The 23,161-nt window shown below is 41.0% G+C and overlaps 1 protein-coding gene across 1 annotated transcript in view; it reads right to left on the minus strand.

Moving 5' to 3' along the window:
* Positions 1–2,814: 2,814 nt before the first annotated feature.
* The window catches only part of SUCLG2 (succinate-CoA ligase GDP-forming subunit beta), a 262,225-nt gene continuing 241,878 nt past the window's right edge, over positions 2,815–23,161 (minus strand). Inside the window, exon 11 of the mRNA XM_043443553.1 lies at positions 2,815–3,877. Coding sequence (XP_043299488.1) covers positions 3,762–3,877 — 116 coding nt within the window. The 3' untranslated portion in view covers positions 2,815–3,761. The remainder of the gene's footprint in view (positions 3,878–23,161) is intronic.

Here is a 23,161-nt window from a genome sequence, read left to right on the forward strand (position 1 = left end):
CTGGGCTGTCATTGTGAGGATAATACTGTAATTTTTTTTTTTTTGTAATACAGAGAAGGTGTTGACAGTTTTTTCTGTAAAGGTCCAGAGTAAATGGTCTAGGGCCATAAATTTTCTATCATAGTTACTTAATTCTGCTGGTGTAGCATGAAAACCACCACAGAATGTAAATAAATGGCATGGTTCTGTCAATAAAACTATATAGTCCCACAGGCCTACATTTGCCAACTTCATATGTAGAAGGACATGGAAGAACATAGCTTTTCCTGCTCTTCTTCACAGTATTTTTTACATGATTATATGATTTTTTCATTTATTTGAACATACACTGTATCCTACAAATAATCAATTTTAAATGTTTAATTTAGAAATGTCAAAACATTTTTTCTTCTCATTTTATTAAGACATTGAATATAAATAATATAATTCTTTAGGACGATACCTTTATTTTCATGCTGATAGCAAACTGAGAAGGATGGTCATAGTATATAAACTGTAAAATAACAAATTAAGTGATTCACAGATCTAATAAGGTCATTCAAAGTTTCCTACCTATTTTACGAATTCATGAGTTGAATTAAAACTTAAGTAGAAAACCAAAATTGAGCTAAGAGCCTCAATGCCATTACTTCTTAAGTTCACATTACTGTTCTACACAAATAAATCAAGGTCAAATATTCAGATGACTCAAGCAGCATCTATTCAAAAAACCTGGTAACTTGTATGCATAGGTTAAGAATGGACTGCCAAGAAATGATGAGAAATTAATAAAATAAAATCATGACATTTCAGAGTTGTAAGAGTCCTTATAGAACAACTTGTTCAACCTCATTGCTCTATGGATGATGAGTGTGGTAATCTTTTAATTTTCCTTTCCAGAATACACTGTTTCTTCTCATTAGATTCCGAGGTTTCTTATGGAAACTTCCTTTTCTTACTCTCAGCTCTGGAAGTTTGAATGAGGGTGGTCTCATTATCAGGCCAACAAGTGGGGATTTAACCCAGAGAGGACTCATCAGAACCCTATAAACTCTTGACCAGAGGACTGGTTCAGAGGTAAATTTCTGACCTAAAATCATCATCTAAATTCTGGGATGTTTCTTAGAATTGCCAGGAGAGAACCAACCTTCCTTCTTTCCTTCCCTTTTCCTTCTCCCTCCCTCTTCCCTTCCCTTCCTTTCATCCTTTACTCTTTCTTGCCCCCTGCCCCATTCTTTCTCTCTTATGGAGGCAAACTTTTGAGAATACCTACCTGGGATGGCCAGCAGCCCTTTTGCCACTTTGTGGAAATGGCCCACCTGAGAATGAACCCAACACAGAGACTAGCATCTCTGAGATGCAGAGTTCACATTCTGAGGCTCTGAGTTTCTGGATCTAGCCTTAACTGTAGCTGAAAATGTCTGCCTTTTGTAATTACAAGAACAAAACCATCCTCCCCCTCTCAGCCTTTTTTCTTAAGCTTGAGTTGGTTTTTTGCCACTGCAAAAGAGCTTATACAAATACAAGAGGTTGTTCAGCCCAAAGAAGTGAATGTTGCTAAGTGGGAAGGTCAGGACTTCAATCCCCTCTAAATCTGATGCTGGTTCTACGAGACTGACAGGGTAGACTGGCAAACCCATTAAAATCTTACATGCAAAGCAGTTTGGGTAAAAGGTGTGCATTACTCTCTAAGCGTCTTTGAGGGCTGTATTTAGACTCGCACTTCCTTTCATAGACACTCTTGTTTAGGATAGGGCCATGTATAACAAATACTGATCAGATTTAACGGAAATTACTTTTCACCCTTACATACAGTACAGCTGAAAGACTTGAAGGGGACATCAGAAGGTCAGAAACACAGCACACACTGGAGTAGGTAATATACAGGCTTCAGATCCACACCACCAACTGCCCCCAATTCTCCTGTGTCCCCTCAGTCTGTGTGGCTGTGCCTTAACACATACCAGTGATTCAGTCCATAAAAATCCATGGAAACTGTACTGTGTTTAGCACCAGGGTTACTATGCAAACCACATAAACTCAATACATTGAGCTTCTACAAAAATATAGCTTCCCACGTCTTTGAAAACAAAGGGCTGTTTGTTATTATTTAACAAAATAATCACAAGAATGATTTCATTTCTTTACCCCCTCCTGCAAACTGTATTGATTAGAAATACCCATATACACAGCCAGATGAACACAAGCCTTAACAAAGGGTAAAGGATTCAAATATGTAGTTTTTGCTAATTGACAGAGTATACATTATTTCTTTTACAATACTGACTACTACAAAACACACTTAAAAAGACACTGTTAATATTTTTCATGTACTGTGTAACAGTTAATAAAGGATGTAAGACCGATCTATCAAATGAGTTCTTCCTCCACGATAAACACAGATCTATAAAACAATGGTGTTTTAACTTCTGTCCAGATAGGAAGTTTTGGAGAACAAGGTACAAACTGGTTAAAAAAAAGTATGGTGTGTGACACATTTGTATGTTGAGAGGAAAATGGCTAATGTTGGAACCTGAGCCGCGTAAGTGGGAGGAGATTATGTCTGAATATTTCCTACAGTGCTAAGCAAACTAAGGCCATGTTTTAACTGTCAGATATTTGTGGCACTTACCTGGGTTTCCAGGGTGTATAAAATTTTCATCCTTTGATTAAGTAATCTCCTAATGGAAACAGTCACTGAAAATGTTGAGTAGAACTGGAATAATCCTGGGACAACCCAAATTTTCTATCTTTGGCTATATTGCCTAAGACACTAGTATCTTAGTAAAAGAAAAAAAAAAGATAAAATGTATTAAAATGAGAAATACATAGATCTTAGAGTTTATAAAACAGAGGATTTTATTTGAATTTACATACAGATAAAAATTTACCAAAATTTTAACACAAACCTAAATCACGCTCTTTCCCACCACAAAAATGGACACTATGCAAAAAAGCCACATTCTCAATTACATTTTCCCAGGTGGTAGATTCAGGGGGGAAACAGGAAGGGAGAGAAGACAGTGACACTCACAGCATAATTTGATTTCAGTGTTGTCTCATCTTGAAATGACTCAATCAGAGATTTCCATAAGAATCAACCTTCAGTTTTGAGGTTAAAAGAGAAACTTCTACTCCAAAATCACAAATAAGGCTTCTGGCTTCATTTTTAATATGAGGTAAATGTATTCAATATTAAGGCAAATGGTAGGATACATGTATACGGTATTAATTATGAATCTTCCATTGTAAAATACATTTCTAAAAAAAACATGTTGGAATTCAAAATAGTAAAAACTCTTGCAGTTTATAACAGCTACTTGTTTCAGTGTCTTAGCTGCAACTTTCTGATGGCAAATCTGTTGAATGTAATCTTGTCTAACCTTTTTTTTTTTTTAACACAGTACAAATATTCACCAAAATTGCTGCAAATGAACCAGGGCCTGATCTCAAATGCTGTATACACACACACTGTTTGGCCTCATAGATTGCTCCCCCAAATTGGCAAAACAATGGTGAACTGACTCACTATGACAGAACATTATGAGAATGAAGGACATTAAAATAATAAAGGCTATAAGGGAAATTAAGCTGTCCAGGTATCTTATTCAAAAAAATACAGATTTAAATTTTTTAAACAAAAAACTTGTAATTCTTGCTTTTCCCCTTCTCCACCCCGCCCCCCTTTCTCCCCAATGGAATAACCATTTTCTTCACAGTGGTGACAGAACCATCCCTTTTTATGGGTAAGTGCACTTCTTCCAGGGGATCAGGGCAAGGCATCACTTCTTAGCTACGCTGGCCACAGCTTTCTTGGCTGCATCCTCCAGGTCGACAGCTGAAGTGATGGGGAGTCCGCTGTTACTGAGAATGTTCTGGGCCTCGTGGACATTGGTTCCTGGAAGGGAGTGGGGGGATGTTGTACAGTCACTGAGATGGAACTGAAGGTGGTGCCCCAGGAAGTTTCATACAACCTGAAGTTGTGAGATACCTGAGTCTCCTGTACATGCGTGCATGCTAAGTTGCTTTAGTCGTGTCTGACTCTTTGTGACCCAGTGGACTGTAGCCTGCCAGGCTCCTCTGTCCATGGGATTCTCCAGGCAAGAATACTGGAGTGGGTTGCCATGTCCTCCTCCAGGGGATCTTCTTGACTCAGGGATCAAACCTGCATCTCCTGCACTTCTTGCACTGGCAGGTGGGTGCTTTACCACCTGGGAAGACCACCTAAATCTTCTAACACCATTTAATTACAATTCAGGTCAACTTTTTATGATCCAGATCTGGCTATTCAGATATATTTAGATGGCAAATTTTATTTTTTTCCTCTTTTTAATTCAAATGCCTGGCATTAAAAAGATATTGCCTATATTTTCTCTGGCATTAAAAAAACTGAAATAATGAGGTTCTTAGAAGATTGTAAACAAAGATTAACAACCACTTGTTCAACTAGTTTGAAAGAGGAAAATCTTCTGAAATAGATGTATCCTTTGACTGGATAGTCAGAATATGGAATATAAAGAAAAAAAACTTTGTGCACACACAAAAAAGAGCAAGAGAATGGTAAGTCAGGGTGTTAGAATTATATGGAGTATGGCAGTAACACAGGAAGACGCTCAGGGTGAATCTACTTGGAGCTTTTCACCAGGAAGAAAATTAAAACACAGATTCTAATCAATGCCACAGACAGGAAAGATGATGTGACAAAATCTGTATCAAGTGATAGTCCAGCTACAAAAAAAGATGAAAGATAGAATTTGCAAGAGACTAATGGACATTTTTTTCCTGATAAAAGCTAAAATTGCTGCTGGTAATCCACACACTCAAGTGAATTTAGTGTAGTTTTGGCTCATTCCAGAAGTCCTTTGTCTTAATCTCTTGAAACAAAAGGTCTGAGTCATGAGCTAATCTGAGATCTGAAGTTAGAGAATCTGCTCACTGGCTCGAATTCACTGCATGGAGACAGTGACAGTATTCAATGCATCCCTTTATGCTTCATCCTCATTCTACCTAACAAAAATGGCAGATGCCATGAAAATGAGCACTGTAACCTCTGATGACATCTCTTGGCCATTTCTGGTGGATCTGTAGCATATGCAGGCCAAACCACCCCACCTCATTGTGTTCTTCGGTGACTATTTAACATGCAAAAACATCACTCTGTTCTCTTCAATGTGAACAAGCCCCTGGGAGAAATGTGATAAAATTTAAGTGTCTAATGAAATATCTCATCTCACATCATCTCCAGTGCTTTTATCTAGTTAGCAAGACAGAGCCTATTTATAAACAAAAGACCTTGAAATATAGGCCTTGGAGGACTTCAGAGTACAAATAAAAAGGAGATGCTTGGTCAGCATGTTTCATACCAAAGGCAAAGGCAAGAATTAAGGAGGAACAACTGAGGTAAGAAGGCGGTATAGCACTGATTCTCCTGGCATGCTGGGTCCACCAAACCGTGCTGAAGTAGACACTGGATACTGTGTCTTTGGCTCAAGGCTGACTCGGGGCTGCCTTACACAGGAATCTGATTGAATGGACTCCATGACAAGCAAGAACTTAAAACATAGGGAAGTTGTTACTTAAAATCCCTAGACTCCCATCCTGACTCTGTCGTGTATTAGTTGTGTAGTTTTAGATAAATCATTTAAATCCTTTGAGCATCAACTTCTTTATCCTCAGACATAATACTGTGATCATCTTCCTCACAATGAATATTGATTAAGCATATGTCAGGTACAGTGCTAAGGGATTTACATGTGACACACGAAAACTTTACAATGAATTTGGATAGGTCTGGTTGTACCTATTTCACAGATGAGATAACTGAGGCACAGAGAGATTAAAGAACTTCTCCATAGTCACACCGGTTGTAAGAGGCAGAGACGGTACTTGAATCCTGTTCTAATTATGTCCTAAAGGCATACTAGTCTGTTTTCCTATCTTTAAAATGAGGATAATAATGCTGGTAGCATAGGTCGCCATGAGAACCAAATGAAATAATAGGTGTGAAAGCATTCTGTAAATGGCAGTCTCTGTGGCAGTCGTGGCTGGCTGTCTACCAAAGCTCCATGCTCCTCTGCTACAGGGGGGAGCTACTGCCGGGAAAGAGCTGCCAAACAGGAACCGCATTTCCCAGGCCCCGTTCCAGGTGGGGGAGGGGGGCCGTGTGACTGAGTCCTGACCAATACACTGTGAGTAGCAATGAAACACACACCCGTGAAGTTTCTTCCACTGTTACTCTCTGTATTCCCTCTGCTTTCCTTGTCTGCCTTCTGAAATGTTGCCAGCCAGAAAAATACTGGATGGCAGTTTTTTTCAGGTGACAATGACTCCCTTAGCATCCATGCCTGGGTAAGCCTGCAGAGCCAAGCACCCAGCTCACTCGCCCTCTCTGACTTTGTATGAAGCAGAACGAAACCCCTACTATATTGCCTCTGAACATATCTGTTGTTATAGGAGTGAGCATTACATTTTTATAAAAAATTCATTTATTTTCATTTAAGGGTAATTTCTTTACAATATTGAGTTGATTTCTGCCATGCATCAACAGGAATCAGCCATAGGTATACATATGTCACAAGCATTACTTTAATTAACGCACTATTGTGTTAAGTGTGGGTGGCAGCTTCTAAAATGGTTCTCAGATGACTGACCACTACCTCTTGGTGTTCATGCCCCTTGAGTACAGGCTGGAGCAGTGGCCTGCCTCTAAAGGAGAAGAATATAACAAAAGTGATGGAAGGTCACTTCTGAGACTAAGTCTATCACTGCGGTCTTGCTTCCTCTGATTTTCTGTTTGTTCACTCTAATGATACCAACTGCCATGCTATGGGCTATGGGCTGCCCCATGGGGAAACTCACAATGCAAAGGACTCAGGGCAGCCTCCAGCCAGCAGGCACCAAGGAACTGAGGTCTTCATTCCAACAACCATAAAGAGCTGCACCCCACCAACAACTGTGTGAGTGTGCCTATAGGCAACAACCCCGGCTCCCGCCACCCCTGCCAGGCTAGCTGCAACAGGACTCCAGTCCTGGCCGACACAGTGATTGGACTTGAGAGAGATCTTAAGCCAGAGGACACAGCTGAGCCAGCCCTAGATTCCCCACCAAAAAAACTGTAACATGGTCAAATGTTTCTTGTGCTAAGCGGCAGCTAAATTTTGGGGCAGTTTGTTTCACACTAGAACTTAACTAATGCAGATGAAAAGATCTACTATTTCATTAAGAACAACCTCAATGTGCATTTTGATTCATTTGGTAAAGTTTCAGCCAAGGTCCCAGAGGCTGAAAAGTAGGACAGGGGATCAGACTGTGGCAGATGTTGGTACCAGGCTAAGGGATTCCAACCTTAATCTGCAGGCTTATATATAATAGTAGTGGTACAACGTGAATCAGTCTTGACAGACACAGAATCGAATCAGTCTTTGGACTAGGAGGTCAATGAAAGTTAAAGATGGAAATTTTTATCTCCTTCAACAGAGATATAGACTTAGAGCGCTCTCTCCACCTGGGCTCCAATCGCCAGAGAAGAAAAATCTACATTATGCTACAAAAGACTCAGAATTCTTCTTCTTTCTTTCTCAACATACAGCTCCCCAGGTCCCCATGCATCACCCCAAGAGGCAGTCTTCTCCGCGCGAACATCCCTCATCTTCTAATCTACTTCTCCTCGCTATGACTCCTCCTGTGGGTACAGGTCTCACCCACGTACACCAAGCTCTGTGCAACTGGACTGAGAGAGTTCTGCTAGGAGTGGGGCTGACAGCAATAAAAGCAGAGAGCAGCTTCCGCTTCACACAGGTCACACACTGCTCTGGGGTTCTAAGTATATTAGCTCCCCTGTTCCTCAGTAGAAACCCTGAGATAGCTGCTATTATCTTACTTTTACAGAGGAGAGGACTGAGGCACAAATCAATTAAAGGCTAGTCTAGCAAGTATGGCTAGTAATAGGAAGCAGTGGAATGAACATTTAAATAATGCTTGACATACCCATTCTGATACCTGAGTAAGTCCTTCTTATGATTTTGTAAATATATGTCATCATCATCCTTATAACAACAACAATAAAAAGTCTGGTTTACAAAGTCCTCCCACATTACTTTATTTGACCCTTACAAGGAACTTGTGAATTAGATGTTTCTAAATAAACCCATGAGCTTCAGTGTTTATAAATCAGTTCTTTTTCTTTTTTTTTTTTAAGCCAAGAGCACTGAGGCTTAGTAACTGATTGGCAGAATTCAGTTTCAAAATCCTTTGCTTTCTGGACTCTATTTTGATTTCCCAGTGACTCCTGTTTGACATTTAAAACACGGAGCTCTTTCCCATGCATGAGATCATCGGAACCTCAATGAGGCTATAAATTATTCAAGAACAAGGATCATGTACAACTAGGATGTCTGCTCTTCTGGCTAAACCTTCTTGTCCCCATAGTCCCTGCTCTATGAGGGACCATGGCATATTCTCTGCCCCAAGGCAGACCTTGACTGCTTCCAAGACACTGACTGCACCTGACCCAAGGGTGGTCCAAATACAGACCATGGTCACCAGTCCAATTAGATTTGCTCCGTAGAGAATCTCAACCGGTGGTTTCCATGAAAGAGAAAGTGGTAGCATGAACAGTACTTCCAGTCATAAGTAGGCAGATAAGAGAAAGACCGTGCAAATACACAGAGGGTGGAGAAGTCAAGTGAAGAGACCAACGGCTGGAATGATGTTCCTGAGGTCTGCCTCCAACTCAGACCCTGCTCTTCCTTGTGGGCCAGTTTTATTACGGCCCCCACCCACTGAGAGAACTGTTTGTTCACCTTCCTTTCCGTGAGTATGCATGAAATAACCTCCTGATAAATGGGTTGTTCTTCCTTATAACCAACTAGCCAGTTTCTGACTTAGTGCCCTTTTCAGTACACAACTTAGCACCAGATATACCCAAGGGGGAAAATGGCTGACAGAGAAATCTGTGAACCTGCAGACAAGCCTGCTATGCCCTCCACCCTGAGCTCTGCTGCCCTCTCTGCTTGGAAGACACCATATGTCCGTGAACTATCTTTTAAAATGACATTTCTTTGGGGATGCTTTCTTGTCACCACATCTCAACCCCCAACCTAGAGTAGCGGACTGGAAAATGAGCTTCCCAAATACTTTGTACATCTAAAATCCCAGCACTGTTATGACTGCTTACTGACACTGCTCTTGTCCCCACTAAACATACGCTTTGGAAGGGCCGCCATTGCTCGTTTGCTCACCGTGTACCTCCAGGCACAGTGTCCCCCACAAAGGATGTGCCTGTGCATGGACTGAATAACTGTGGACAGGCTCATCCATACAAAGTGAGCTTCAGGCAGCAAGTGTGGGTGACTCCTCTTCTGAGCACCTTGCTGGCCCAACACCTCAAGATAACTCTTTTTATAAGCTTGAAATAAAAAACCCAAATGGCCTCAGGGAAAATGAAAAGGGTTGTTCCTGAGCTTTCCGAGTCCTTAGATGCTTTCAGTGGTTCCCCTCTCTAAGAAGGGCCACACAGCAGCTGGCTGTGCTGTGTCCCTGAGAGAGGCCCCAAGCTCCTGCCACTCCTAGCTGTCCAGGCATACGAGGTCACTGTGCTCAAGGTTAACAACCAGAGTGGTGGCCAGGGTAACAGAGTGGATAGGGCAGCTCCACACTAACACAGGGTCCTTCTCTCCTTCCAGCTGTTCCTGCAGGGCCATATCAAAACGCCTGATTTCTTCATAATTCCAGGATCCACTAAAGTGAATTTAATTATACCTGCAGTTACACTTCAATTACAGTCTTAATTATTAAGCACATACTAGGCATGCTCAGAGCCAAGCAGTTTTGGAAGAGAACCTCGCAGTAAAATAGAAAGCTCAGGCATAGGACTACGAGGAGAAAGGGGAAATATACAGAGGGGCCTTGGTCAAATGAAAATCTGTCACACAAGGTGGGGGGGGGTGGTGGTGGGTGGAGGCTGGTGTCAGAAACAGGTTAAGAAAGAGAGAAACACACAGAACAGATGAGATGGAGGGCGTGGCAGAGCCAGAGGCAGGAGAGTCAAAAAGAAAGAGACAGAAAGAGAGACTGAGGGACAGACAGAGAGACAAGATAAACAGAGTCGAAGAAGAGGAAAGAGACCAAAAAACAAACAAACAAACAAACAAGGAGAAGAAGGGACAGAATGGATGAAAGAGGAGATGACTAAGAGAATGAAGGACAAAGAGGGATGAAGAGTCAAACAAAGAGAATGAGGGGGAAAGAAGTGAGGGAGTTTCCTCTGCAGCAGCCCTGCGCTGCCCCTGCCAGCATCTCCCTGTCAGCACCCTCTCGATTTCTCCTTGGCTGGCAGGGCGAGGGACAGGCCTGGGAGAAGCAAAGCCCAGGGACCCTGCCTGGGAGAGGAATTATAAATCACCTCCTCATTCTGGTTCTGAGAGCAGCTGGAAGGGGTAGTGGGGATGCAAAGATGATGGTGACAAAGAACAGCCATCACTGAAATGAGGTCACTGGAAATGATGAGGGGAACGGACGGAGCCTTCAACAAACGTTTGCCAGTCTGCAGAGTCTTTTTGTTAATGACATCATGTGAGTATTTCAGCTTAGTTTCTTCTTGATTCATCAAGTGGCTGACACCTACTCCACATTCCCTTCCCGTCCTTCTTTGTAAATAGAAACCATCATGGCTGCTAAACGGTGACACGGAATCAAGAGTTCCAAACAGACTGTTTATGCCTATCCACACAATTACCAAGAAAACTGATCTCTTTCCCACATTTAAATTGTGCTGCTGACATTTTCTAATATTTATTAAAGGCTGGGTTGCTTTTTAATGAGGCTGCAGGACAACACTTTTAATAACCACCTGTACAGATAACTGATCAACTCGTGCTGGTCGACGTTCAGGCACTTCTTAATATCTGCCTGTTGAAAGCCACTCAGCTAAATGGTTACCTACCACTGCAGGCTTTAAAAACAGCTATAGAGAGTCACAGGGGACTGAGTTTAAAATGAAATCTTGCTCTATTGGTACAGGATATTGTAAAAAGAACAATAATAATTATTAAAATTAAAAAAAATTTCCTGTCTCTTCCATATGATTTACCACTTACTTCCTGCCACTGGGTGGAGTGAGAGAGCTGTATACAGAGATGCAAGGTTAATTTATCAAAATTTTTTCCGTGTTTTCCTTACATGGGAGAGAAGATAACAGTAGTGGACACTAATTACAGGGTTTTGTTCAAAAAGTGCAGCCCCTCCCTACCACTTAGGCCAGCTTTTTATCACAGGGCTATGAAGAAAACTACTTTCTAGTTTTAAAAAGTATTATTTCAATAGGAATTCAGCTTTTTCATAAAAAAAAGAAAAAAACCAGTTACTACAATTAATACAAGTTATTTTTAATACAATAGTTAGCACTTAGTGTATATTAGGTATAACAAATGTTCGTTGGACAAGTCAGTAGAGGGGTTCACAGGTATCCTATTAATTGAATCTTCACAGCAACCCTAAAGTTGACATCACTGCCATCCCCACTCTACAAACGAGGCAACTGAGGCACTGGGGGGCTTAGGAACTTGCCCAACGTCCCTCAGCCAATCCCAGGCTAGAACCTGCGTTTGTCTGACTATAAAACCACATGACAACCACGCAGCCTTGGCCTTTTAGTGCAGGAAGGAATCTCAGGGCTCCTTTAGGATCAGTCTCTTGTTCTCACTAGAGGAAACTGAGGTCTAGAGATGAGAGATAATGTACCCAGACAACCAGCAAACCATGACAGGTCTGTGTCTCAGGCTGGTGCAATGGCCTGGGGGACAAACTCAGGCTGCTTCCTCTTTTTGTACCACCTGTGAGCTGAGAATGGTTTTTACATTTTTTAGACAGTTGGGAAAAAATCAGAATAATATTTTGTGATACATGAAAATTACATGAAATTCAAATTTCAGTGCCCATAAATAAAGTTTCAGTGGAACACAGCCAAAGTGATTCATTTACAGATTGTCAATGGCTGCTTCTGTGCTCCAGTGGTGGAGCTGAGGACTTGTGACAGAAACAGCATGGCTCATAAATCCTAAAATACTTCGACCCCTGCTTTGAATAATTGAGTCTTTTTTCCTTTTCCCCAGGATAGGAGAGGTCAGTGGAAACAAAGCAAATTCTATAAAGCAGCAGCTTCCTCCTCAAATGTTCACTGTCCCTGTGCCCTTGATCCTTCTTCATTATTCTTCCGAGTGACAATCAGATAGAGGAGGTCCATTTTCTTGGTGACACGTAAATTTAGAAAGCTTATCACACCTCTTGTGTCTTGTGATTGTATTGTTAGAAATGGAATAATTCATTGAGGATCAGAGGCAAAGCTCCTGCTGCATCCGTGGCCCCTCATTCGTCTGAGATGATGGGCATCTTACAGCTGGCACCTTGCAGGAGTCCATCCATATGGAATTACTTGAATTGTGCATAAAACCTCAGATAAAAATGAGAGCTGACAATCACTGAGACAGGGATCATTCTAGGTTATTTTAGCATTCATCTGTTCCTTAGAATATCCCTGTGAGGCTGCTATATTTTTATTCCCGTTTCATAGACGAGGAAGCTGAGATTTAAACTTCATTTTGGTACTGACTAGCTGAGCATCCTGGGAAAGTCACTGTAGCTGGGTGAGTATCTTACTGAATACTGTGTATCCCTCATGTTTTATAAAAACTGAAGATGACATAAGATAGCCTGTGGGGCTGTATCATACATACCTACTGGCTTCAATGATTTCTTCTCACTTGATAAGAAAAAAACCAAATGCCAAGGCTGTGAGCATGACTAGAATTCCTATGATGACAGCCGGAGGTGGCAGGAAGCTGACTGCCATATTCTTTACAAAGTTTCCTTGAATGGTGTGTATGTGTTTATGATCACGCAAGCAGGTTTAGGATCAAACCTAACATAATGGTTGAGGGCTTAGGACAGGTGCCTATGTTCTTGCTTTCAACTGGATGAACTCTCAGACAAGTAATATAGATATTAACGTAAACCAAAGGCTCAGGAGACTTAATATTAAACTAGAATGGGAGGAGCCCTCTGGCAAGTAAGAAACATTACAGTCTGCACCTGCTCAGGTAAGAATGTTCTAACAAAGAAGGAATGCTCCTTCACCCGAACATCTACCTGCATGTGGACTTTCCTTTCATGCCTTCCTTCAGTACATCTCATGACTTTCAATCCCTGTATTGCTATATTCTAACTTACAGTGATCGCAGGGGTTTTCACAGGTACCTTCGGTAGTGTGAGACTTCTGTCTGATATGCTGTCTTTGGAACCCCGCTGCTGCCTAAGAAGTGACGTGACATGACTGCATCACTGCACATGCTCTGAACATACCTGGGGGAAATCTCTGAGTAGACATCATTGTTAACGCTTTCCTGAGAAGAAGTTAGATTTGGGGAGCTTAATATTGCCTGTCAAATGCTTTGTTGGGTCTAGAGAGATTTAGACACAGGTACCATGGGGAGTTTCCAGAGTTCTCGGTCTTGATGCTAGCCTCTTCTCTACACCAAGCAACAAACTATGTCTCGCCGTTTGCTTCTGTAAAATAAGATTTACTGTGGCATAACCATGCCCATTCCTTTCTATTGTCTATGCTGCTTCAGCACAATGACGGTAGAGCTGAGTCATTGTGACAGGGAATACATGGCTCACAAAGCCTAAAAAAAATTCTGTTGTTTATAGAAAAAGTCTGCAGATTTTGGTGGTGCACAATCCAAAATTTTGGCCTTGTGGCCCAGTCTCGTCTGGTGCTTCTCCAGCTTTAAGTTCCCACTTCCTACTTCTGGTGCATGGACTGTGATATCTGTAGGGATGAAGATTCCGCCTATGCTCTCTTTGAATCAACAATGGCCAGTACTTGGCTCAAGTGCCTTCACTCTCCTTACCCACATCAGTAACGATCACAGAACTCTCTCCTGCTGACTGGGACTACAGCCTCGGAATCTTCCTTGGCACAGCACTCCTGGCAGCCACTGCCAATATATATATAGGAGGTGGCATGACATAAAAGCTATTTGTCATTCCTGTCCTAAAACATTCCATGAGAAAGTTAGTCTCTCGGCGTGGGCAGCTCTGCCTCTGGACATCCTCAAGGTGGTGCACTCTGGGAGAGGCTTATACACAGAGCATGCCTGTCACCTGTAAAACAGAACAGACTGAATCTGCTGTCTTTTCCTTCATACCTATGTGTTTTCTCTCTCTCTCTCTCTCTGATGGCTGATAGAATACGACTTTCAGATGTTACATAAGGAACTGACTGGTCACAGAGAAAATACTCAGGGAGCAGAGGGCAGTACTGTGAGGTCGTAAGCAGGACTCAGGATATGCTAGTCCCCATTGCTCCTTATTAAAGTGCCCCACCCCCAGCTTCTGCTCAGGAAATCGACTTGTTTCTGAAGAGATGTCCACTGCCTAGACTGGGGTGGGCACCTGACCAAAAGGCAGTCCACTCCTCAGGCAGACGAATGACCTGTGATGTACCTGGCAGGGGCATTTTCCTCCCATGCAGGGGGCAGTCACTGGCATTATATGCCCCATCTCGTCTCTGACTGACTCCACAGTGGCAGTGGAGGGCTGTATCTGACCAAATGTATGAAAGGACAAAGTTGGCATGGATGGCCCAGCCCCATCCTCTGGCCTTCCTTCTGCCATGATGCTCACAGTCAGCCCAGGTCAACCTCTGCCACTCAGCATTCTGCCCTGGTGTAGGGGAGGGAGGCCCACCTAAGACCAGCGGTACCCATGGCTGGCTGTGGACAGCTGCCTAACTTGGGGGTTAGGCAGAGTAACAGCTCATTTTTAGTATATAGTAAGTTATCTACTTCAAGTTCTCTACCAGGAATGGAGGTGATATTTTTCCTTTGTCCTTTTTCTTATTTCTCACAGTATCAGAACCCAGATGGGGAAAAATCTGTTTGGTCCCCTCAAAGATCCCAATAACATGGTCTGGCTCAATGGGCTGTGGACAATAGGAGGGATGGTTTTCATGGAAGCTTAGAAGATTGACAATCTGTGGGATCTGGACTTCTAGGGAACTGAGGAAGCAGGCTGGCCCTAGTGAGAGGCTGAGAGGGTAGAGGCACCAAGAAAGAAAAACAGGGAGTGAGAAGGTCAGAGTAGGGAGGTTTCCAAGTGCAATGCCATTAAAACCTTACACTAAACATCTGATTTATTGAGGTGGTCAGAGAATTTAAAGTTGCCACATCCATAAAACTGAAAAAAAAAAAAAAAAAAAGTTGCACAATACAGAGGCCATCTTCCTTAAAGGAGCCCTAGTCCTGTAATCACACTGACTGCTTCCTTGAAGTGCAGGAGGCTTTCACTCGTGCAAGGCAGCAGGTGTCCAACATGATATAAATTTCAGTGAGTCACACAAACTACCGAGGGGTAAAATGAGAGTTCAAATTGCCAAATACAGTAGACTCTTTGTCTGGAAACTTAAATATTAGATCGCAAAAAGCTTTAACTAGTCTAATACTTTAGGTAGGTCCTGAGAGACTTGGTCTAAGGTTTAAGAGTGGCAAAGTTTAAGCATTTAGAAGTGTTTATCGATTGAGACAACGAGAGGATTTAAGTCTTGTTGACAGAACAGGATTGTCTCCAATGGCTCATTTTGTTTAACCTGGTGATGATGAATTAAACATGATGGAGGAGACACAGGGAGAAGATGCTAGTGATAAAAAGGAGGAGAGGAGACAGATGTCAACGTGAAGTGAAAATGGCCCCAGTAAAGAAGCACCCACAGGTGACACTGAAGGAGTGAGGAGATGAAAAGAGTGAGGCAGAAAGTCAGGTGAGGCACAAAGTCAGGTGAGGAATGGGGTGTGCAGAAAATGGAAACTGGAAGAGTAGGGACAGAAGAAAAATGAGAATCAAAAAGAGAGGAAGAAAGACATGCCCTGACAGAAAACATCAGAACCCTCATCCAGGAGCCATGCTCCCAATGACAGCCACATGAGAACTGAAATGTGGAGAGAAGGGAAGATGTACTCGGGGAGGCTGGGGTGCAGGTGAGGACCAGGTCCATCTCATCTTGCAGGGAGCAGGAACTGAGAAAAGAAGAGAAGAAGAAAACTTGGTAGAGAGCACAGTAGGAAAATGCAAAAAGGCAGACAGGCCAGCAGTGCTATCAAACACAGAGCCAGACGCCAGTCCTGCTGGGCATCTGCACTTATTCTGCCCAGGATGGTGCCACCACGCAGCTGGGCATCCCTTAGTCTCTGCAGTCTGAGTATAAACAGCAAGCCTAGAGCACAAACCTTCTGAATGAAAACTTTTCCAAGCTAGTCGCTCACAGTCAATCTGCCATAGCTGACTTTCTGATGGGAGTCACAAAGACAATCACACTCTCCTCTCCAGCTCTCATATCCTAGCATAAATGAAGCCGTGATGAATGGACAGCTGCCAAGTAGATGGACAGAGCTGAAGGCTCGTGGCTGTCTCTTAATGCTTCAATGCTCAGGGTTTTTTTTCCCCTTAAGCAGACCAAAGCATTGCACAGCAATTTTCCTGTGTCCATGCTAAGAAGGACACATGATGTGCATACCTCTGGCTGTGGGTCCAATCTGTCAGTATTTCAGGAAGGCTTCTCAAGAAAGTGTTAATAAGATAAACAGAAGACAAAGTTTCTGACTCAGGGATGTTTACATTCTCAGTAACTTTAGAAAGCTTAGGGAACATTAGTGAGATTGGAAGGATAAGGAGGGACACCACAAGGGATGCCTGTTTCTAAAGACATGTGGCAAAAGAGACACAGAAATACAGAACAGACTTTTGAACTCTGTGGGAGAATGTGAGGGTGGGATATTTCAAAAGAACAACATGTATACTATCTATGGTGAAACAGATCACCAGCCCAGGTGGGATGCATGAGACAAGTGCTCGGGCCTGGTGCACTGGGAAGACCCAGAGGAATCGGGTGGAGAGGGAGGTGGGAGGGGGGATCAGGATGGGGAATACGTGTAAATCTATGGCTGATTGATATCAATGTATGACAAAAAAAAAAAAAAAAAAAATTAAAAAGAAAAAAAAAAAAAAGACGTGGCAAAAGAAAAGCAAGATGTTTATGTTGCTGAAACAAAATTTTGGTGTTGAGTAGAAAAATCAAATTGAGATTTGGCTATGAGAAACAGAATCGAATCTAAAGACTGTCTAGACTCATTATTACTTCTTTATGAACTTAACTTTGAATTATAATGAACACCTAAGAGAAAAGTAAATTCTTCTTCAGGCATACCTGAGACACAGAAGTTAGCTGCAGATTGAAGTGGGATAGTAAGAAAGAAAAATGAATTCTGAAAAAGAAAACTCCTCTGAAGGTTTTAGCAGATTCTGATCCAGCACCATAAAACTTCCCATGTGAAATCCAGAGCCTTGGCAAAAACACGTCTGCACGCTGAACACACCAAGTTGTCAATAATGTCTGTACACTTCTCAGCAGGATCACAGGTTGGGCTAAACTAACCATCTAAGTAATTTCTGTGCCAAGTCTGTATACACTTCAAAAAGGAAGGAAAAAATAAAACTAATTTCATTTGTTCTTCATTCATGTCAGGAACAAAGTGTCCATAAAAGCTAAACTCCCCACAAAAGTGTGCTTGTTCCATTTACCCGAGTGTCTTTTACATAAAAATAATCCTGTATCTCAGCTGGTAAAGTCTATTCTGATAAGGCAGGTAAATACATGTAACTATAAAGTCGCCAAGTTTTCAGAGAGTAATCCTTTCCTTATCCACTGATAAAACAGCCTGTGATTATTATACAGCTGAGAACAAAGATTTGTCCACAAAATCCCACTAAATAAAGCCTGATTTGATTGAATAAAACTTTTCACATCTGCACATTTCTAATACACCATGTGTGGCAACACAGTCTTTAAAATGTGGACCCACAAGCTGGTCAGACTTACAGCAAGGAACTTGGCTCTTCTGAATAGTCACATAACAGCCAAGAGAGGCCATCTTCTCTATTTATAGGAAATAAGATACTAAACTAGTAATGAATCACACTATCAGGCTTTTGAAATATCTCTAATCTGAATCATTAAAAACCTCACATTTGTTCAGACTCTACAGCTATGTGTCAAAGTATCTTAGAAAGCAGCTAATAAATATTAGCAATAATTTTTTATTATTGTAATTCAGACTCTGATAAGGTTTTTCTATCACACTTAACTTTCATGTGTCATCGCTTGGCTTTTCATAAGATGCTGGGATGGTGGACACCCATTTCTCATCTCACTTTTACTAACCAGGCAGACAATGGTGGGTGTTCTGAGAATGTGAACCAATTTTAGGACTAATACAAAAAACATTATTTTTGAAGTTTATCTCAGCTAAAACAAAGTATGGTGTCAAGTTAAACAGAAACTATCACTAGACTTCTTCAAAATGTTTCTGCTTCTTTGTACCACTTTGCCTTTCTCTGTTACCAGAGACAAAGAAGAGTTTGCTCTGTTTAGAAAAACAGAAGGATCCAATGATACTCTAAGGTTAGGTAATATATAACTGAATGCAGAGATTTGTGAGGTACAGAATTTACGTTCTGACCAATAGGAAAGCAAATGAAAACATTTAAACTGAGTCTAAGAGAAATTCCTGAGAGGGCCCTGTGGTTAGCAACTTCTTCCCCACTAAAAGTACTGAGAACAAGACTTTCTGTGACAAGGGATTTGGGGTTTTGACTGGTTTCTCATTTGAACAGAGCTATGCTACTGAGGAATAATTCCCAATGCCCTGAGTCCTGAATATGGTTTATCTTCAAAATGGAGGTGACTTGTCCATTTGTCTATCATACTTCGCCTTGGATCCCCATATTACATCTCTGGCACCACGAAGATTCCATCTGATATTACAGCTTCATCTCAAAGGATGTTCAGTTCAGTTCAGTTGCTCAGTCGTGTCCAACTCTTTGTGACCCCATGGACTGCAGCATGCCAGGCCTCCCTGTCCATCAACAACTCCCAGAGTTTACTCAAACTCATGCCCATTGAGTCAGTGATGCCATCCAACCACCTCATCCTCTGCCATCCCCTTCTCCTCCCACCTTCAATCATTCTCAGCATCAGGGTCTTTTCAAATGAGTCAGTTCTTCACATCAAGTGGCCAAAGTATTAGAGTTTCAGCTTTAGCATCAGACCTTCCAATGAATATTCAGTAATGATTTCCTTTTTAGAATGGACTGGTTGGATCTCCTTGCTGTCTAAGGGACTCTCAAGAGTCTTCTCCAAGCATCAATTCTTTGACGTTCAGCTTTCTTTATAGTCCAACTCTCATAACCATACATGACTACTAGACAAACCATAGCTTTCACAAGATGGACCTTTGATGGCAAAGTAATGTCTCTGCTTCTTAATATGCTGTCTAGGTTGGTCATAACTTTTCTTCCAAGGACCAAGCGTCTTTTAATTTCTTAGCTGCAGTCACCATCTGGAGTAATTCTGGAGCCCCCAAAAATAAATTCTCTCTGTTTCCACTGTTTCCCCATCTATTTGCCATGAAGTGATAGGACCAGATGCCATGATCTTAGTTTTCTCAACGCTGAGTCTTAAGCCAGCTTTTTCACTCTCCTCTTTCAAAGAGGCTCTTTAGTTCTTCTTCACCTTCTGCCATAAGGGTGGTGTCATCTGCATATCTGAGGTTATTGATATTTCTCCCGGCAATCCTGATTCCAGCGTGTGCTTCCTCCAGCCCAGCATTTCCCATGATGTACTCTGCATGTAAGTTAAATAAGCAGGGTGACAATATACAGCCTTGACGTACTCCTTTTCTTATTTGGAACCAGTCTGTTGTTCCATGCCCACTTTTAAGTGTTGCTTCTTGACCTGCATATAGATTTCTACGGAGGCAGGTCAGGTGGGCTAGTATTCCTATCTCTTTAGGAATTTTCCAGTTTGTTGTGATCCACACAAAGACTTTAGCATAGTCAATGAAACAGATTTTTTTTTTTTAAATTCTCTTGCTTTTTCTATGATCCAACAGATGTTGGCAACTTGATCTCTGGTTCCTCTGCCTTTTCTAAATCCAGGTTGAACATACTGTTCAACATACTGTTCATGGTTCACATACTGTTAAAGCCTGGCTTAGAGAATTTTGAGCATTACTTTGCTAGCATGTGAGAAGAGTGCAATTGTGCAGTAGTTTGAGCAAATAAAGGATGACTACACCCTAATGTCATCCTCTCCCAGTCTTTCTATCTAGTTTCCACTTCTGACTTTCCCAAGTCCATTAACTGTGCCATTGTTCTTCTGGTCATAGATTTAAACCTTAGGGCCCCGCTTTCTCTCATCTCTTTTTCTAGCTCTGTTCCTATTCAATTTTACCTCTATCTGGCAAATTTGCCTGGGTTTTAGATTCTACCTAACACTGTAAATTCTGGCTACTAACTTAATTGTCCCACTCAGTTCTTTTCATTCATAACATGCTGCTACAAAGACAATGCTTTCTCCAGGAGAGCCTACTGATCTACTCAGGTTCTGGCTTTCAGTTTCTGCCTCTGTTATGATCCCAGTACCAACTCCCAAATATGTAACAGATCTGACAACTTGCTTCTGGTCCTTTACAAATTTCCTCCTTCTTCCTTCTTTTCAAAGATTCAAAGCTTAGTTATTTCCATGTTCAGCTTGGAAATCCTCCTTTTATAGCATGTCACTGCTAATTTATATCTGTAAATGTACTATAATTATAGTAGTCAATATTGAGTAAGTTTTTTTAAAAAAGGATATGCTGTATTCAATATTCTGTGATAAACCACAATGGAAAAGAATATGAAAAAGTACATGTATATGGTAAAAATTAACACATCTAAATCAACTATACTTCAAAAAACAAAATACAAGGTATGAAAATGAATGTGGGCTGAGCCACAATAAGCACAACTTAAAGAACACATGCTTTAGTTCCTTAGCATAAAGAGCACAAAGCCTGGTTTGTACCTGGTTGTCTTTATGGATAATATGATCGCCAAATTTCTGTATTTTTTAAATCAAATATCACAGCCAAGACAGCAAACTATGACAATGAAATGAGGGGACTGGCAGAAAACATCACCCTCCACATTTGTAGGCTACATACATTGGGGCCCAGTATCCGCTTGAAGTTCATCTTCAGTTCCCCATGATATGGTGGACATTCTTAAGTGTTAGTCACTCAGTCGTGTCCAACTGTTTGTGACCCCATGTACTGTAGCCCACTCTTCAGGATCCTCTGTCCATGGGATTTTCTGGGCAAGAATACTGGAGTGGGTTGCCGTTAGGTATGAACACTTCCAAAAGCCAGGCTGGTGATTTTGTGAGATGCCCCAAAAGCTACTGCTACTAATATAGAAGCAGATTTTCTTAGGGCAAACAATGGTTTACATTTTATATATATATATATATATTAGCTTGCACTGTTAATTTTACTTTTTACTTCCCCAGTTATCTAGTAACTGACATCACTTCTTATAGGTCTAAGCACACTCCTTAATGTCTAAAGCTCAATGGCTTACACATAGTACTTATAATATCACTTAAATAATTTAAAAAACCACAAGCATGTACCTTGGTAATGTTTTAATTTAAAAGATACAAATCTAAAAAAGAAAAAGAAAAAAATGCAAATCCAATAGTCTAATAGACTTAAGACATTTCAAACCCTGAATTGCTCATGGAGACCTGCTCCCCTTTAAGAACACATGAAGAGCTGACTTCTAGAATCTGATTATTTTGACCCTGTAAACAGTTTGAGATCAATATTTTAATTAGAGTTATAAATACACTGATGAACACACTAATTACCTGATGAATTTTCATTGCAGCCTTGCCAATCATTTCAATCATTATCCTTTCATTGAAATTATTTTTATTGGGATCAATTATGTCACATTTACATTTGTAAGAACTTTTAATTCAATTATATGTTTTAAGGCCCATATTAAACTTTGCCAACTGGAACCCCTGCTATTTTCATTTTTCCTTTGTGATCATTATTTCTGTCAAGTCCATATGGTGTACATCTAAGTCTGTGAGGTAGAGAATCTCAAGGAGGTAGAGGGTAAGAGAAGAAAGGGACACAAAGAAAGAAGCAAGCAGAGGAAAATGGACTGCAGCTGCTCTGGAGGTTAGACTTCAAAAGAATACAGTGCTACACAGTTAGTGTCAAAATATCCCTGGACTTTATCTTAAGAAGAAGAAGGTCTCTAAGCAATTATAACACCAGCATGGTGAATGGACAAATTAAACTGCCCCCAAAATGATACTCCTAAAGTCTGCTTGATCATTGTAACGTGAATTTGTTGATGATGAGGATGGGACTTTTACATAGTTTTCACATCAAACTATCTGTTTCCGCTTCTCCATTACAGTGCTCCTCAAAGTGTAGTTTACAGACCCTGGGCAAGGTCCGTGATGTAAGAACTGTTTTTAAAGTAGCAATAATAATAATAACACTTCTTTGTTGGCATCTGCCCTGATGAAGCAACTGTGGATAAAACTGCTGGCATGTTAGTAAGGATCAAGCAGCACTGGTGTGTACTAGTATTCATTTTATTTTTCACCACCTCACATTCACAACGAAAAGTTTTCACTTTCAAGTAAGAATGTCCTTAATGAAAAAAAAATAGCAATTTAATTAACTTTCAACCCTTGAGTACACATCTTTCTAATACTCTGTGTGATCAAATGGGCAGTATAAAAAAAGCACTCGGCTGTATACTAAACTATGATGAAAAGCATGTTATAACTGTTTGAGTAGCAAGCTAAAATCCCCACTCTTCCATGGAATACTATTTTCTTCTTGGAAGAACAAAGAACATACTACGCTTGTTCAGTCTTAGATTATCTGGTAGACACTGTCCCCAAAATGGGTGAATTAAGACTGTTACTGCAAGGAAAACAGTTTACCATCCTGTGGATACTGAGAAAAATTAGTATTTTCAAATGAAAATTAGAATTCTGGAAAATTTGCATCCACCACCTTGACAACTTCTCAATACTTAGAAGCTTTTCTCATAATGGTGTGATATTAACAGATGTGAATTTTTTGATACTGTATGTTGAAATGTGCTAACCTTTGGAAGATCTGAACAATACAAAATTTTCCAAATGATCAATAAATCACACATGTGTAAAATCCACTTACTGTCTAAGACTGACCAATGGATTTTAATATAACAGAGTATAAAA

The sequence above is a fragment of the Cervus canadensis genome, chromosome 22 (assembly GCF_019320065.1).
Source record: "Cervus canadensis isolate Bull #8, Minnesota chromosome 22, ASM1932006v1, whole genome shotgun sequence".
In the NCBI taxonomy this organism is placed as follows: Eukaryota; Metazoa; Chordata; class Mammalia; order Artiodactyla; family Cervidae; genus Cervus; species Cervus canadensis.